Source organism: Eublepharis macularius, chromosome 14, assembly GCF_028583425.1.
Source record: "Eublepharis macularius isolate TG4126 chromosome 14, MPM_Emac_v1.0, whole genome shotgun sequence".
NCBI lineage: Eukaryota > Metazoa > Chordata > Lepidosauria > Squamata > Eublepharidae > Eublepharis > Eublepharis macularius.
Window position 1 is genome coordinate 47566652 of NC_072803.1, and position 16716 is coordinate 47583367.

At 43.9% G+C, this 16716-nt stretch overlaps 1 protein-coding gene across 1 annotated transcript in view; it reads right to left on the bottom strand.

Annotated features, from left to right (window-relative positions):
• GARNL3 (GTPase activating Rap/RanGAP domain like 3) overlaps positions 1–16716 on the bottom strand; it is a 133425-nt gene that overhangs the window by 16867 nt on the left and 99842 nt on the right. Inside the window, exons 11-19 of the mRNA XM_054997400.1 lie at positions 14552–14655; positions 14069–14177; positions 12023–12068; positions 11094–11200; positions 9888–10003; positions 7301–7405; positions 3385–3459; positions 2557–2668; positions 826–924 (exon numbers count right to left, since the gene is read on the bottom strand). Of these exons, the coding sequence (XP_054853375.1) occupies positions 826–924; positions 2557–2668; positions 3385–3459; positions 7301–7405; positions 9888–10003; positions 11094–11200; positions 12023–12068; positions 14069–14177; positions 14552–14655 (873 nt within the window). The remainder of the gene's footprint in view (positions 1–825; positions 925–2556; positions 2669–3384; positions 3460–7300; positions 7406–9887; positions 10004–11093; positions 11201–12022; positions 12069–14068; positions 14178–14551; positions 14656–16716) is intronic.

A 16716-nucleotide genomic window follows, 5' to 3' on the forward strand; every position in this document is an offset into this window, starting at 1 on the left:
AAAAAAGAAGTGAACAAAGACTCAATAGCGAGTTATTTGGGTAAAATGAAGCTCCCAGTAATTTCGGAAAGATGGAGGAATAAACTGAACAGTGAAGTAACGGAAGAAGAGTTAAGGAAGGAAGATGCTACTGGAAGTCCCTTGAATATTCCCCTGCCCTGCCTATACCCAAAAAAATTAATAGCAAGGGGGTCTGGGCCGACGCAGAGTGGTGGTGAGTCAGGATGCAGGTTTAGGGGGACCTTTGGTCTGACAGTTCTTCTCAAGCTCTTATGGTATAGCAGCCCTAATTGAAGGGGCAGGGGGCACACAAAGTTCTGCCTCACCAGAGACATTGTACAAAATTTGGATTCTGTACGCATCTTTGATTCAAAACGGCACATCCCTTACCTTTTTTATCAGAAGCTTGCCAATGGGAAGACATTTCATTTATTAGCTTGTCAATTATTTATATAGCACCATCAATGGGCATGGCACTCTATAGAGGATAAGGGAGACAGCAAAAGGAGGGGGCAGAGGCAGGATGGACCAGGGGAATGTCTGAGTTTGTGCCAGTCCCACAAGATAAGGGTTAACTTCATGAGGGACAAAGGGGGTTGTGCCAAAGGCTTTATGGAGGCGGGGAGTTTTGCAGAAGGATCTGAAGGAAGTGAGAATGGTGGCATCACATCAAAGCAGAAGCTTTGAGGAAGAAGAAGATCTTTGGGTGAATAATAGTGGCAGACTGGTAGAAACAAGGGAATAGGCAGAGCGTGTTGGGGATGTACAGCTGGCTGTATTCTGCTCCAAAACTCAACAGGGTAATCAAATAAATGCCTTCTTTACCTTTGTCTGCTCTAGTGATCAATAGATCCAGGGTTTCCAATACATGCATCTGTTTGACTTGCAGAGTTTTATCAAATACTGGGGTGGAAGGTTGGCCATCTGGAAGGGAAGAATCAAGAGTGCTCAGTGGGGCAACAAGTATGAGTTTATTTGCCAACTTGAAGATCAGGGCTTTTTTTCAGCTGGAACGCGTTCGAACGGAGTTCCAGCACCTTTTGAAAATGGTCACATGGCCGGTGGCCCTGCCCCCTGATCTCCAGACAGAGGGGAGTTTAGATAGCCCTCTGCACCATGTGGCATGGAGGGCAATCTAAACTCCCCTCTGTCTGGAGATCAGGAAACAGGGCCACTGGCCATGTGACCATTTTCGCCGAGAGCGATTTAAACTTTTAAAAACTCCCCCCTTGTTCCAGATGACCCAAAGTGACATCATTGTGAGGTCCTGAGTTTCACAACTCAGGGCCAAGCTACACATGACGAATGACACTTGAACAGCAAGTGTATTTCTCCCTGTTCACTTGCCCTCCACTCAATCCACTTGCCGTTCAAGTGTCATTTGTCATGTGTAGCTTGGCCCTGAGTTCCACCACCTCTTTTCCCAGAAAAAAAGCCCTGTTGAAGATAAATACTAAATGATTCATAGGAACAAGGTGACATTTCTCAGTAACCCCCTCCAACAATTCAGTTGCCTTGTAGAGTTCTTTTACAATGAATAAAACAGAGGGGTCTCATGAATATCACAATAGTAGAGAGTCCAGTAGCACCTTTAAGACTAACCAACTTTATTGTAGCTTAAGCTTTTGAGAACCACAGCTCTCTTTGACAGAGAGCTGCTGTGAGATGCTTTGTCAGAGAGCTGTGGTTCTGAAAAGCTTATGCTACAATAAACTGGTTGGTCTTAAAGGTGCTACTGGATTCTCTACTATTTTACAACTACAGACACGGCTAACGCCTCTGGATCTACGAATATCAGAGGTTCTCCATCCCTGCTGAGGACAGAGAAATGAGTCCAGGCAGGACTCAAGGTGCACAAGGAAAAACAAATAACCTATCTACATATTCCGAAAAACACATGGTATAGTCCTCCTTTAGGTGAGACTATGCTACATCCTAATGCAGATGGAGGAAATCATCATGAATAAATGCTAAAACAATTTTATCTATGAAAAAATAAGCATATGAGGTTCTAGCTTAGCCTTTTCCCTGACGCACTAGAATTCTACATGTAGAGGAGAAAAACTTTAAAAACATAGGAGAGCATGGAGACTTGAGATGTTTCTTCTGCATTCTGACAACGTAGAGTCCTAGGAGAGTTCTACCACAAGCCTCTTCTTGAACATACAGCTTAGCTGTCAAGTAAAACGTGCTCTATGAAAATTATCCAAGTTTATTCTGACCTGGGTAGCCCAGGCGAGTCTGATCTTGTTAGATCTCAGAAGCTAAGCAGGGTCAGCCTTTGTTAGTAACTGGATAGGAGACCTCCAACGAAGACCACAGTTGCAGCGGCAGGCAACGGCAAACCACCTCTGTTATTCTCTTGCCCTGAAACTCTGCCAGGGGGTCGCCATAAGTCAGCTATGACTTGAGGGCACTCTCCACCCCCACCACCCTATGGACAACTCCATGAGAATAAAGCTAACTGAAATCAACGTGGATTATTCCCAAATGGCAAGGCAGGGGGGAAGATGACCAATCGAGAACGTATTAGCAAGTGCTAGACCATCTACCAACCGTCCATAAGCAGGACCCCGATGTCTGTAGAGAGGAGCAACGACGGGCCCCATGAATCTGCACAAATGATGTCATGCAGGAAATTGCTGCAGAAACACTGAGACTCCCAGGGCTGTGGGATGAGAGAAGCATTGGCTGGTGAGTGCTTGAGGAACGAAAGGTCTTCTGCAATGCAGAAGATATTCATCGCAAAAATGGCTATGCATTCCTGTGCACTGGTAATCATTTCTGCTCGTTCTGGTTTGCTTTCTAGACCTCTCCCTCCCCCTCAAAACCAGATCAACTCTTACATCTTACCTGTGAAGTATAAGACAAAGCCTTTGTGAACTCCATTAAAACTGTGATCTAAGCAAAGCTCAATTCTGTGACCTGTATTAATTATACACTGGGCAGGGTGTGTGTGTGTGTTTTGCAATATTATGAGTAATTTATTCTGATCTTGTTAATCACTGAGAGGCGTGAATTGCTATGCAGGACACCCCCAATCCTCAAAGAACTTATTCATCCACTTCTCGGACTTCTGAGATCACCATAAGGCAATCTTGCTGCCGCTTCTTTTGGAAAAGTAGAACCAAGAAAGAGACGATCTCAGAAACTGGAAGTTGGCATTCACTTCTATGCTTTTCGACATCCCTACAGAATCACAACATATATTCAACCCCGGATGACATAATGTCATGATGAAAGAAAGGCATTCACTGTCCAACTGAATATGTCTAATCAAGTCTCAGTAGAATGTAATTTGCTTCCCAGCACTGACCTGCAAATAGAAACGGATCTGGGTTCAAGGAACCTCTGCAAAGTGTCACCTGAAAACAATTCACTCACCTCCTTCTTACAGAGGCTTGTAGTAGCCAGAATTGCTGGGGCATCACCTTTCACAATGGTTTTGAGTTTAAGAGCCTTAAAGAACAAGAGACACGAGTCCATTCAAAGGAAATTCCTGGCCCACACAACATATACGACAGAAGTAATGAGGCAATTCTAATGGGGAGGGGAGGAAGAAGGAAGCGGGTTTTAGCCTCTCGAAATGATTCTTATTTGGGGCTTATCTTGCTAAATAGGAAGCAGCAGCAGCAGCAAAAGAACCAGAGCTGCCACCAATCAACAGGTTGGCCAAAGTGAGGAAAGTCCATCCCGTCAACTTTGGAGGGAAGATACGGAGTATTTTTCTAAGGGCTGCCGAGGAGACTGGAAAAAGCAGCAGCTGGGTCAGCAGGAGTCGGGGCGAGGCTAGAACTGCAGACTTGGGCTTGAAATGAGGGCAAAGACACCAGCTTTTAACCCTCTGTTCCCCATTTCCAACACACCGGCCATTGGATGCTCTGCATCCAGCACAGACAGTAGTTCTCTTGACTTCCAAAGCAAAACTACGCCAGCAGCCAGAAAGACTCCTGCATGCTGCTTCACTGAAATTTTAATTGCTATATTGAACTCTGGAGTCAAATTAGTAAAAATTGTGCCTTGATATAGATTTTGAGCTATAAACTGTTTTAGGGGCCAGTTAGGATGGAACGCAAGGAATTCATATAAAAAAAATCAATCCGATGTTTTATAAGAAAACCAGCGCTCCCATGTGCAATGGAGATTTGACCGAGATTGCTAGAACAAGGTAAGGTCTCATACATATCCCAAGACACCGCATGTATACATATGTACACTGCAAAAGCTAACTCAACGATCTGAGAATTGCTAGGCTCTCTCCAGTCTAATCATTCCGACCAGCCCCCAAGGGAATGACCTCGTTTCTCTTTAAAATAAAATAAGAACTCAATGTTCTGCTGGTCACGGAGAAACAAATCTATTAATATATCTTTGCGCTCTTCATGATTGACGTATCTTGTACTCGGGAATCTTAATGCAAAACAGTACAAAATAGCAAGAGTGAGGCTGCCCAAAGAACCCTCCTGATACCATGCTGGGGAGAATCCATTTAAAAGCAAAGACCCCCTACTGATTGATTGATTGATTGATTGGATTTATATTCCGCCTTCCCCACACCAGCAGGCTCAGGGCGGAGAATGTCAGAGAAGCATGGGGGACGTGGAGTGGTAGGAGCTCTTTTTCTGGGAAGCAGACTGCCCCAGCTCTCCCTCACCTTCTCTGCTGCCTTCCACCTAGCCTAATTAATCCCTGGACAGAAGGGGACGGATGCATTGCCATCAGTCTGTTGTGGGTCTCAGACTGCCTCCCCTTCCCCTTTAATTCCATTTGCAATGGCTTTTGATCTCAAGGACCCAAAGCATGGACAAGGGAGAAAGAAATGGAGTCAGATTTCCCTCCTGAGAGAAAGTTACAAGCAGTCATTTCTCCATTTCCAATTTCAGAGCAGGAAAGCCCATATTAGGGGCAACAGGTCTTTGGTTAGCCTCGTACACGAGAGCTCCATTTAGCTGATGTGCGAACTGCCCAACTGGATGAGACCAAAGGTCCATCTAGCCCAGCATCTGGTTTCCAATAGTAGCAATCCAGATGCCCTGGGAAGCCCGCAAGGGAGACATATTTGTTTATTCCAGTATTCAGTAAAACGTTTCCAAGGCAGCTAGCCGCTAAAATGAGATACCATTAAACATCGTAAGAATAAAATGATAAAAATTCACTAAAAGACATCTGACAAGGCTCTTCAGCTCTCCCCCGTTATTCGTCACCAGTATCTATTATTCAGAGGTATCGTACTACTGAGCGTGGGGGCTCCATGAATATGTTCCCTTTCCAGATTCCAGAATGACAGTGAATTCTGTATGTTCATGCACTGTGTAAAGTTCTGTTGCACTTGTGTGCTTGGGTAAGTTCTTTGATTTGGCTAGCTACCATTTCAGTATAAAATAGAATTTGTGAAGAATCTGTGAAGACAGTATCCCAACATACTTGGCGAGACTGCCAATGGTGCTCATTATTTCATCTCTCTGATCAAATTCAGACCTTTATTTCAACAGAAAAATCTCACCTGAGCGACAGTGTCAGGAACAAGTGTCACTGACGAAACTAAAGATCCATAACAAGCATTTCTGAACTGGGGAGGGAAAACTTTGTATGTTTTAATACTCATTTAATACTGATCCCCAAATGCCATGGTTTGTTCTTTCTCCACAAATGAGACCTCAGCGAGCTTCCCAAAGCCTGTTAATTTCTCTTGTTTCATTCAAACTGAGTTTCTTTATAGCCAATCCCTGTTTAGCCTTTGCACAGAGACAAGAGACTCCTCTTTCCTTCATCTTATATATCAGCCTCTTTTCTACTGTATATCTGGTATCTGTATATCCTCTGTATTGGATGTTTGAGTCGTTAATATATTTAGGGAGGGAATACTCAGTGGGGAGAAATCCACCAGATGCTAGTAGGAGACGGCACTCACAAACTGAGCTTTGAAAGTAATAAAGATACAGAACACTAAAGTTCTGTGTCTTTAAGTATGTTTGCATGCAAACATACGCATGGTTAAGAGACTGAAAGCATATTGTGAAGACTGCTATTTCCCCCCTCCCTCAACTCTCTTCCTTCTCTGCAGGTTCCCCACACACTTAACTAGAAGTGTACAGTTTGGAATTTGGAGGGAAAAGCCATTTTGGTTGATTTGGCAAAATTCTTCTTTTCCGGATGAAAATAGGCAATACAGACTCAGATCTAGTATTCCGAACTCAAGCAACTGAATTTCGGTAAACAAGGTCTGGCTGTTCCTTTGTTGTTTCCCTGCAAAGAAAGAGCAGTTCCTTCTTTTTTAACGGAGAGGAGAGGAGGTCATTTTTCAACCAAACTCCACTAAACTTGCAGGGAACCTACTCCTGACTCCCCGAGAATCAGAGAGAAGCAAGGGGACCAACATCATATCACACCCATTCCACCTCAAAAAAACTGAAGCAAGGGACACTGTTGCAACTTAGTCCAACAAAAGTTAACTGGAGCAAGGTTATGCTTGTGGCTGGGTATTGTTTAGGTCTGTTCTGTGGTGTTGTCCCACTAGCTGTACCCAATGCCTGGTTGCTGTGAATGTCACTGGTTCTGTTGGGCTAAGTTGCAATGGTGTCTCTTGCTTCACTTTGGTTTGGCTGGAATGGATGTGATTCTCTGGTGTGATGTTGATCCCCTTGTTTCATGTTGCTTCTGGGGGGGATTCAATTCTCATGCTTCAGTTTGGTTCTGTTGGGCTTTCTCTGGGATGAGCTCAGCTTGCATTTGGGAGTGTGCCTTGGCTAGTGTGTTTCTGCAATGGGAGTTAGCGTTGATGTTCCCCCCATAATAGGAACAAATGGAGTTCCTATGGGAAACAAATAGTTTTCACCATTGGGAATAATGGAGAGTGGTTTGGGGCACCTTATTTGGGGGTCCACAGAATTGCCCCCTGAGGCCCAAACTTCATGAAATTTGGGGATTATTTAGAGGACAGTCAAGAGTAGGTTCTCTGAAAATTTGGTGAAGTTTTCTTGGATAATCCCCAGATTGATTTTCCTATAGGGAATATGGCCAAATTAAACCAAATTTCTCTAATATAGCCAAACTGAATTACTCAGTTTGACATTCCCACAGTTCTGAAGTTTGTTTGGACTCCAGAATACCAAATCTGGATTTCCCGATTTTTTTGAGGGAGTACACACCCATACACTTAACCATGGTTAATAATTAAATGTATATTGCTTCTAACCACTATAAATGTTAACTAAATTCCTGCATACATAGGGTTTGCAAACGTGCTTCAAACCCTGATCGGTACTGGAAATCTGGTTAACACACATAGCCCCCCACACACCTGGCCAAGACGAACAAATTCAGCTTGACGGGCCTCTTCTTTCTTCCTGGCCGATTTTGGGGACTCTGGTAAAACATCGCTGAAGGACCTCCTATTAAGCATGTTCTTAAAAATACAAAAAAGAATTTTAACAAACAGGATGCCACTATGGAGGTTCTCTTAATATTGCACAATATGCTAGCTTTCCACGTGCATAGCTTTCTTGACAGGAAGGAGCATTCAAATATGTGATCATCTACTGGCATCTAAAATGGTACAGTCCAGGGAAGACTTTACCACAGGATTTTAAAAATTAATTTTAAACACTGATACACAAACTAAGATAATCGGAGGCATGATTTCTAGCTATCCAAGTCCATTCTTCCTTCCACATGACAAATCTTTTCTATTTAGAATTCAGTTGCTGAAGTTGCATCATATTCCGGCATGAAAAAAAATCCGTGCTCCAGGAAGATGTGCAGATGGCACAGCCTTGATTCTCGAGATCTGTGTGGTCACCACAGTCAGGAAGCAGTTTTAGCACCCACCCCAATGGTATGCTTTCTCCCATAATAAAAAAAGGCTGAATCCACACACCCGTAGAGCGTCTTGGTGTTGCACTAAACACCCAGAAGTGTAGCGTCTTTCTAGCGCGATTTCTGAATTGCGCTAGAAAGGTGCTATACTTCCGGGTGTTTAGCGAACATTTAGCACAACGCCGGGATGCTCCGCGGGTGTGTGGATTCAGCCAAATAGTCGCTAATTGGAAACACTGCTCCAATTAGAGACATCAAACTAAGCCTTGGTTTGCAATCCAACATGGTTTAGAGCTGCTTGGGTGCTTTCATTTTCCTTTCTTTTCGTTCATTTTCCATCTGCCCAGTTTGTCAGTCTCTAATTGCACTGTCCTCTGCAGGCTGAACAACCACCATAGCCATGGTTTGTTAATTTAACCATCAAACTATAGTTTCCAAATCCACATCAAACCATGGTTTCAGATTCCAGTTTGCCAGCTGATTGCAAACCAAGGTTTATCAATTCATATATCTTCCTTAAAAATATAAAAAGAGCAGCGGTCCATCTAGTCCAGCATCCTGTCTCACACAATGGCCAACCAGCTGCCCTGGAGGGCCTGAAACAGGGTATAGAGGTCGAGGCCTACCCCTGAAGTTACCTCCTCACATTGGTATTCAGAGGTTTACCGACTCTGACTATGGAGGTTTCCATCAGTCACTGTAGCTAGTAGTCAGTGACAGACCTCTACTCCATGAATCTGTCTAATCCTCCTTTAAAGCTGTCCATGCCTGTGGCCATCATTTGAAGAGTACATACGATGTATGGGGGTACAGGACAGTGCATGCAAGGGACAGTGATAGTCCCCCTTTGCTGGCTGACAACTGAACACTAGGGGTGGGCACGAACCGCAAAAAAACCCAAATTGTGTGGTTCCTGGTTCATGCGTTTTCACGAACCACGAACTTCCCCAAACGGGGACAGGTTTGCAAATCAGTTCGTGGTTTGTACATGGGGTTTAAATGCACCTTTCTATGCCGCTGCTAAGTGGCACTGCTAAGCGACAAACAGCTGATCCGTGGGTTTAAATGCCCCTTTCCGTGCCGCTCCTAAGCGGCACAGAAAGGGGCATTGCTTTTTAAAACAAACAAAATGAACCAGCATACCAGTTCAGAAGTTTGCGGAAAGGAGCTTCCACGAACCACTGGTTCAAGAACCACGAACTGGGCTGATTTGTGGTTCTTTTTGGTTTGTGTTCCGTTTTGTGCCCATCTCTACTGAACACACTAGTCTCATCTATGCTTTTCAAACACTTCTGATCATCAGAACAGAGCCTCATAGAGTCTGGGTCCATATGTAGTGAATGGGCATAGACAGGAGGGAGGTCCACAGCACTTGATCTTGCTCCCCCTTTACATGCATAACCTTTTACTCACATATGCCATGCATACAAGACTACTACAGTTCAGTTACAGATGCTAATTTTCTGCACTTTGCACCCGGGCTCTATCAAGCTAACTACAACATGTATTGTAGCTAGCTTCTCCTCCCACCCTCTGCTGGATTATAAGGACCCCTTCCTTTTTCCACTCCTCGTATCTGACAAAGGGAGCTCTGATTCTTGAAAGCTCATATCCTGAAAATCGAGTTGGTTTTTAACCTGCGACTGGATCCAAATCTGGCTCTTCTACTACAGACCAACACAGCTACCCACCTGAAACTTTCCTTAACTATGATTTGGCACGATGGCTAAATAAGCCACTGTTGCATTGATAGCAAAGCCTTGACCCCTGACAATGTCCTCTTTGCAGAAAGGTGCAATGTGACTGTGTGTAGAACACACCAAGATACAGGACATTTTCTGTTGCCTGCAATACATATAATGATGGGTATTTTTGCTAACATTCAATATGAAGTCAAGAAAGCATTCTCCTCTCCGAGCGGACACTGATTTAGGAAGAACTGTAATGGTAAAGGGGGGAGCTTATTTATTGCCCAGCAAACCTACTGCTTGGCAGGCAATCTTCATCAAGACATATAGGGGGGATAAGCTCAAGAATTTCAAAAGCAAAGTTTCTGGAGCACTCAAGTTTACCTTATGCATATCAGGCATGAGGTCCTGGTACAAGGAGCGGATCAGCATGTCCAATGTACGCTGCCGTTTCTGAGCGAATGTTGGGGTTTCCAAAGTGGCTTTCTCCCCATTTATTACTGCAATGTGATGAACATAGGAAGAAATCATGTTCTTTAGCAGAGATTCCCAAAGTGGGGTGGAAGGGGACATGAAGGAGCTATGTCCCTGAAACTAAGTGAGTCTGGACATGGTCAGAGACAGCCATGGATGCCATCAGCATTTCACGCTCTTGCTTGTTTGACTTGCTTTGCTTCCTCTCTTGTGACTCAAACCTGGGAGTTTTTATTTTCCTGCCATTTTTGGCTTCCTTGCCCCACATTCTTCCCATAAATGATGCACAGTTTTCAACCTTATTTGGTCATCAACAAATCAGTATCCTACACTATATGTATTATTATAAGTATGCAATATAATAATCTTATATGGATGAGGAAAGGACTGCTGATAACGTAAAACACAATGAAGATACTAAAATTCTACAATGAACTCATCACCTTAATCCCACCCTTCCCACAAGGAGGGCAGAGTACATGGTCCCCCTCTCCCCTCTTCTGGGAATGTGGCATTGACCCAAGATCACCCAGGGAGCTCCAAAGCAGGTTGATGATCTGAACCCAGGTCCTTAATTGACAGTTAGACATTATTATAGCTATGATCTTATACTGCCTCTGATTTTGATCAACTATGTTAGAAGTACCCTGGAGGATCAAACTAACATCCATGTGTCTCAGTTGTCTGTTTCCAATCATCAATTAACCACATACTTAAGAAAGCTCAGAAACTGGGTGGAAAGATGAAGGGCGTTCCCTGTTGCACATCAACAGCATGTAGTACGTACGGGCAGACTGCTAGTAAATGGCAGCTTTCAGTACCAACCAAGCATTTACTTCCAGCGGATTTGATCGTGATACCTTCAGGCAACTACTCCCAAGCAACTTCTCCTTTTCTGGGGATCTCCTGCTGATGTTTACTGAAATGGTGGGTGGGAATATGTGCAGTCCAGCTTGCAAGACAAACAATGCAATTCTAAGGAATGTTACACCCTTCCTAGTCCACTGCAGTCAATAGGCTTAAGCGGGCATAATTCTATTTAGGATTGCACTGTAAGTGTTTTAAATAAATAAAAGGTCTACTTCGGTTTGAAGGGAGGGAAAAGACCCAGCTTACATTTCACCAGCAGGAAGTCCCTGAATTCCTGGTGGTCCGTAAACAGTGGAGGGGACGGAAGGGGAGGCCCAAAGAGAGGCACGCTTTCTTCTGAAAAGATTTTCAACCTAGAAGAAAATATATATGGTTTTTTTGGGAGAGGATGTAGTTATTCTAATGGCAGGATAAGACACCATGCAATTTTTAAATGGTAATTTGTTACCCCCCCAAAAAAAAACCTTTAGAGTGATGTACTATTAATGTGCAATGTAACATTATCGTTGCGATTGATAATATTAATCACTGTATCTAATGGCAATCTGGACTGCCCCTATGTAGATCACAAAAGTTGCACAATGGGGCCACTCACAGAAGATTGGGGATTCCATATATGACTTCACAAGTCAACTGAAAGGGGGGGGGGCTCAAAAATGGTCTGATGAGGATTTAGTGAGTTCCAAGGTGCACAAAATGTTGAGAGCAGCTGAAATTCCTTTAACAGGAAATGGGGAAATAGAAGAAAACATCCAACTCAAGCCCTTGAAATTAACTTCACAGTCTTGGGTGGAATTTCCAAAGCTGCCCTCCTGCACAACAGTTCCTTGCAACCTCTAGCTTATTGCAATCATCATCATCCAGACATCATCCAGACATCATCCAGACATCTTACACTTTCATAAGCAAAGCAAAAACAAGAAAACAGAGAGCTAAATGGACCAATAATTTGACTCTCTACTCTCACAGCCCTGGCATTTGTTCCTGCCAATCAGAACAGGCTCCAGGTCTGAGACATGAAGCCAAATCCTAGGAATAATGTGTAACCTTTGGGGGAAAAAATATTGTTCCAGATTTTGCACTCTTAGATCTCTCTCTTTTCCTGCGTATTTCACATATTACAACATGCCACATTACACTGACAAAATGAATGGTTTGTCTGGCGTTGTACTCACCTGTAACTATCATTTTGCTTATTATATCTCACTAAGGCAAAAATATCTGCAACATTAGTTAAAGAAATCAATCCATCACTCTTGCGAGGATGGTGAACACTCATAACTTGAAGAGTCCACATTCTTCACAGAAATCAAAAACAAAACAGAGGATGAGAAGAAAGGTCAAGTATGGAAATATGCTGGAATATTTTTTCAAGGTAAAGGAATCACGGACTAGCCCATGGACCAGAAATACAGCATAGCACACTGCAAACATACATCTTAATGATGCTTTTTTGCCTTAACCCTGGTTAAGATCTTAAATGTATAATAAAACTGTGATTCAGCATGCTGAGCTAAGCCCTACCCACAGACAGGGAAAGATGTTTCTGTCCCCTTTCAAACAGAGAAGTGAGGAAACTGCCACAACCATGGTTAGCTTTTGTGCTGATGTAATACTTAATCATAGTTAATATAGTTCATGTTTTACAAACACCCTTCAACCATGATTTCACATCCTGATTCACAGCCACTCCTTAGCTATGGTTTAGCTATTCAAATATCACACTTAACCTTAGTTACGGCTCCGTCTGCATAAGGAATACACGTGATGGTGTGATTAACACAACAAAGACGCGTTCCAAAATGCTGTTATATCTTTTCTTTCACTGCTAAGTTCATCAAGGTTTTTGAAATGACATTGGGGCAGTACTGCCTATAAATGACAGTGTTTTCTTAACATGCTGCCTCCTTCCTTGCAATGTCACAGAGAAATGGAGAAAGTCTGGATTTAAAACGCTGTCTGTCATATGGCTACAACATTCATCAACATAATGGCCCAGGAATAACTGCCTAAATGACGTGGGGAATGCTTCTTCCTTTGTAAACAACCTTCTATTTGGCAATTGGTCTGACAGTCTCTCGATCCATGACTTTGCCGTAGATGTGAATCTTGTCTTCCAATTTTGATATACTGCTGCACTTGACCCTCTCCCCTTCAGCCCTGCACCACCCCAAAAACAGCTCCTTCTACTGTGTTGACTGATATTGACTTGATTTGTTTTTATGCTGAACTATCATCCGTGCTTGGCTCCCAAGGCTGATCATGCAGCCACCACCTCTCCACCTCTGGGCAAATAAAACTTTAAAAAACACAGGGTTAGATCCCATTGCTTCCTTCTACTAAGAGAAAAATCTTTTTTTAAGAGGAGGACTCCTTCTGCTGCAGGAAGGATTACTTCCTCCAATGGAAGAAATCTTTCGGTGTGTGAAAGAGAACCACTGAATCCACTGCATTCAAATCCATTTAAAGAAAGATCCTTTGAAAATAAATCAACAAAATCTGCAGTATTAAACCAATTTTTTAAAAAACGAACACATAAAAACCTTTTAAGACAAGCCAAAAGCCCATGGGACACTCAAAGACTTTAAGAACAGCAGGTAATGAAGTAGATCAAAACACAGAAAGCCGCAAGATGTCGAGGAGAAATTACCTCAACCTGGGACTGAAAAGTTACAAGAGACTACACCCTCAAGTAAATAGATGAGGAGAGGATGTTCCACGAGCAGGTGCCACAACAGAGAAGGGCCCGTCTCTTACAACTGTGTGTGCAAAGTGCCATCAAGTGGCAAACAACTTATGGTGGTCACACAGGGTTTTCAAGGCAAGAGACTGACAGAGGTGGTTAGCAACCTTGGACTTCCTTGGCGGTCATCCACTGATGTACTAACCAGGGCCAACGTTGCTTAGCTTTCCAGATCTGATGAGATCAGGTGAGCCTGGGCCATCCTATCTACCATATTTCAGAAGGTGCGAGAATTCAGACCAGACCTCAGACGATGGGCAGGCTTATATCTTGGTAGCAAATCTTTAAAAGTTAATAACCAACATGTTTGTAAAACTGTCTGTAGTTTCAGAGGTGGATGGAGGGCACTTAAGGAGGGCAGAGTTCAGAAATCCCCACCTTGCAGGCAATTCAGTTATTTGGATTCCACCCATTTTCATGCTGGAGAAAAAATGGAGCTGTCAACTGAAAATTCAATAAAGCGCACGGAAAAAGATACGTGTAAAGTGGGAGCGGATCATGGATGGCTTGAAGGCCGGAGAAGACTCTTCTCCTTCCTGGAACACGATGGTAACAATGTCATTCCCAATATGCCGTTTCCTTTCCACCTGTAAAACAAAAAAAAAAGGGAAATTGTACGGCCTATGTCCTCTAGAAATTGTACCGCATGCAGGACAATCCTATGCAAGGTTGTTTGGAAGTAAAACTATTTTCATTCAACAGAACCCAAGGCCTCACTAGACAAGACCTTAGCAGATCCATCGAAGACACACAGGCCCGCTCCAAAGGGGAAGGAAGCAAACAGATAACCCCAAGACCAAGTAGAACTTTGACTGCCACAGAACACAGAAGATCTTCACGTGATGTTTTTCCAAAACCCGCCTCCTGGAAGGAGTGCAGTGTTTCCCCAGGCCACTTCCTGCCCTGTTCTTTGATGGTGGTTTGTGGTTTGCTAAGAAAAATCAATACGGAAACCACATACTTGCTGTTTGTTTTCTTTAGAATATGGAAGCATGGTTGAAACGTGGAACATTATCTCATGCCCTTGGTAGACCGTGTAGACAGAATAGATTCCTGTGGTGTCATCTGCAAAAAGAAGGGAGGGGGGGGGGGAAGAAATACGCTTTCAGTGGGTTGAGGTAATTCAGAGACTCCGAAAGCTGCCCCAACTGCCAGTTGATAAATGGGACGACGGCCTTGAAAATGGGGGAAACGGGCATGAACACCTCGATGAAGCCCCATAGAAGTGAGGACAAGAACACCAGAGTGCGCAGACTTTGAGATAATCAGGCATTCTCTGCACAAGGAAGGGACCGAGAGGAGAAAAGGAGGGCAGAATCACGAAGAGCACATGCCAGTGAGCCAAAACAGACTTGCCATAAAAGATGTGAATAGCCTAATCACAGAAAGGTAAATTTTAACTGAACATTGGGAGAAACTTTGAAAATGGAACCAATGGCAAGCTCTCCCTCACAGGAGGTCTTAATTCAGAAGCTGGACAGCCAACTGTCAGGAATGCTCCAGCTTTGGACTCCCTGAATTGGGCAGGGGTTGGACTAGGCAACCTACAAGGCCATTCTAACTCTAGGACTCCTGTGATCTGATCTCTCTCTTTTTTTAAGAGAAAAGGATGTTTCCTGGGAAAGGGTATGATGGATTCCAATGCAAGCAAGCCCACAACTTTTACTAAATCACAGCTGGAAGCCTGTGGGAGACTGGGATCTCTTTCCTGGCAGGAGACTTGCCACCACCCTATCACCAAAACTTCCTTCCACCACCTTCTGCTTTCCAATCCCACTGCGAAAGGAAAGGTGCGGGGGAAAGAGATGCAAGCTGCCAATCCCCTCTTCCCACGAACAGGACTAATATCTTTTGCATGCTTGTTTGAAAATCCATGCATCATTCGGGAGCCCTTCTGCCATTAACAGCAGGGATAGCCAGCAGGAGGCGTATGAGCAAATTTATTTGGCCCCTGGCAGCACTAGCAAATTTTAATCAAGACATGGTAAAAAGTTTAAGACACGAGGGATAGAAAAACATTTGCAAACTGGAAGAGAGATTCCACCCTTTAATATACTTTATACTCTGTGTGTGTGTGTTTCTGTGTGAATATGTATGCAGCATGCCCGTCACACCTGCCTCCAGCTCCAGCTGAGAATCCCCCTTCCCTCCTGCTTCCAATGACCACCAACAGGGCCATCAGTGGACAAGCTGTAAGGAACCAGGCATTGTTCCAGAGTGCCTAGAACCAGCCAAGAACCTCTCCCTGCAGTTTTTATCATTCTCCTGCAAAATCTTCATTAACCAGCATTCATGGGGAACGGAGGACCCAGATAACAAACCAGAAGCTGTTGATGTGGTGGAACGGGCTGCAGGTCCTGGACAGGGCTGCGCCCTGCCTTGCACTGCACTTTGCTTGCCACTGCCTGGCTGGTCCCACTGGCCAGCAGCACTGTGGAGTAGGCAGTGGTGCGAGCAGCAATTTCAGAGCAGGTCCAGGGCATGTCCAGCACCTGCACATCTATTGCTGCTGGCCAGTCAGCCCAGCTAGCAAGGCAAGCAAACAGCACCACAAGGTGGGTGGTAGCCATGCTGACGACCTGCCCAGACTTGCAGCCCATTCCTCTGCCTCTGTGGGTTCCAGGCATGCCAGTTCACCATGTTTTCTGGGTATTAAAATGCCTGATAACAAAGCTTTTGCTGCAATTATTTAAATGCAAGCTGCTTGGGGAACACTTGTAGTGAAAAGTGGAATACAGATCCAACAAGTTGGGAATATGTAAGGACTTCCACTCTCCCTTCCCTGACCCTAACCATGACCACTTTTAAAAAATCCTCCTTTGTCTCTTCCTGCTAGTTGTCACTTCCATACCCTTCTTCTGCCCTGGCCCCTGCCAGTGGCAGCTAGGCAGGCAATGTCTGGCACCATTTTTTACTGGTGCACCATAGTGTTTTTTGCTTCCTGTGATGTCTGTGCATGTACAGACATCACAGTTCCAGGAGCTTTTAAAAATGTTATTTTTATACAAATTGGGGGTCCCCTGAGTTTGCAGAAACCCCTTCCCTAGTTCTGAGTGCACCTTCTTGGGAATTTTTGATCCGCACGTTGAGACATACTTAGAAATAAAATATATGTTAAACAAATGT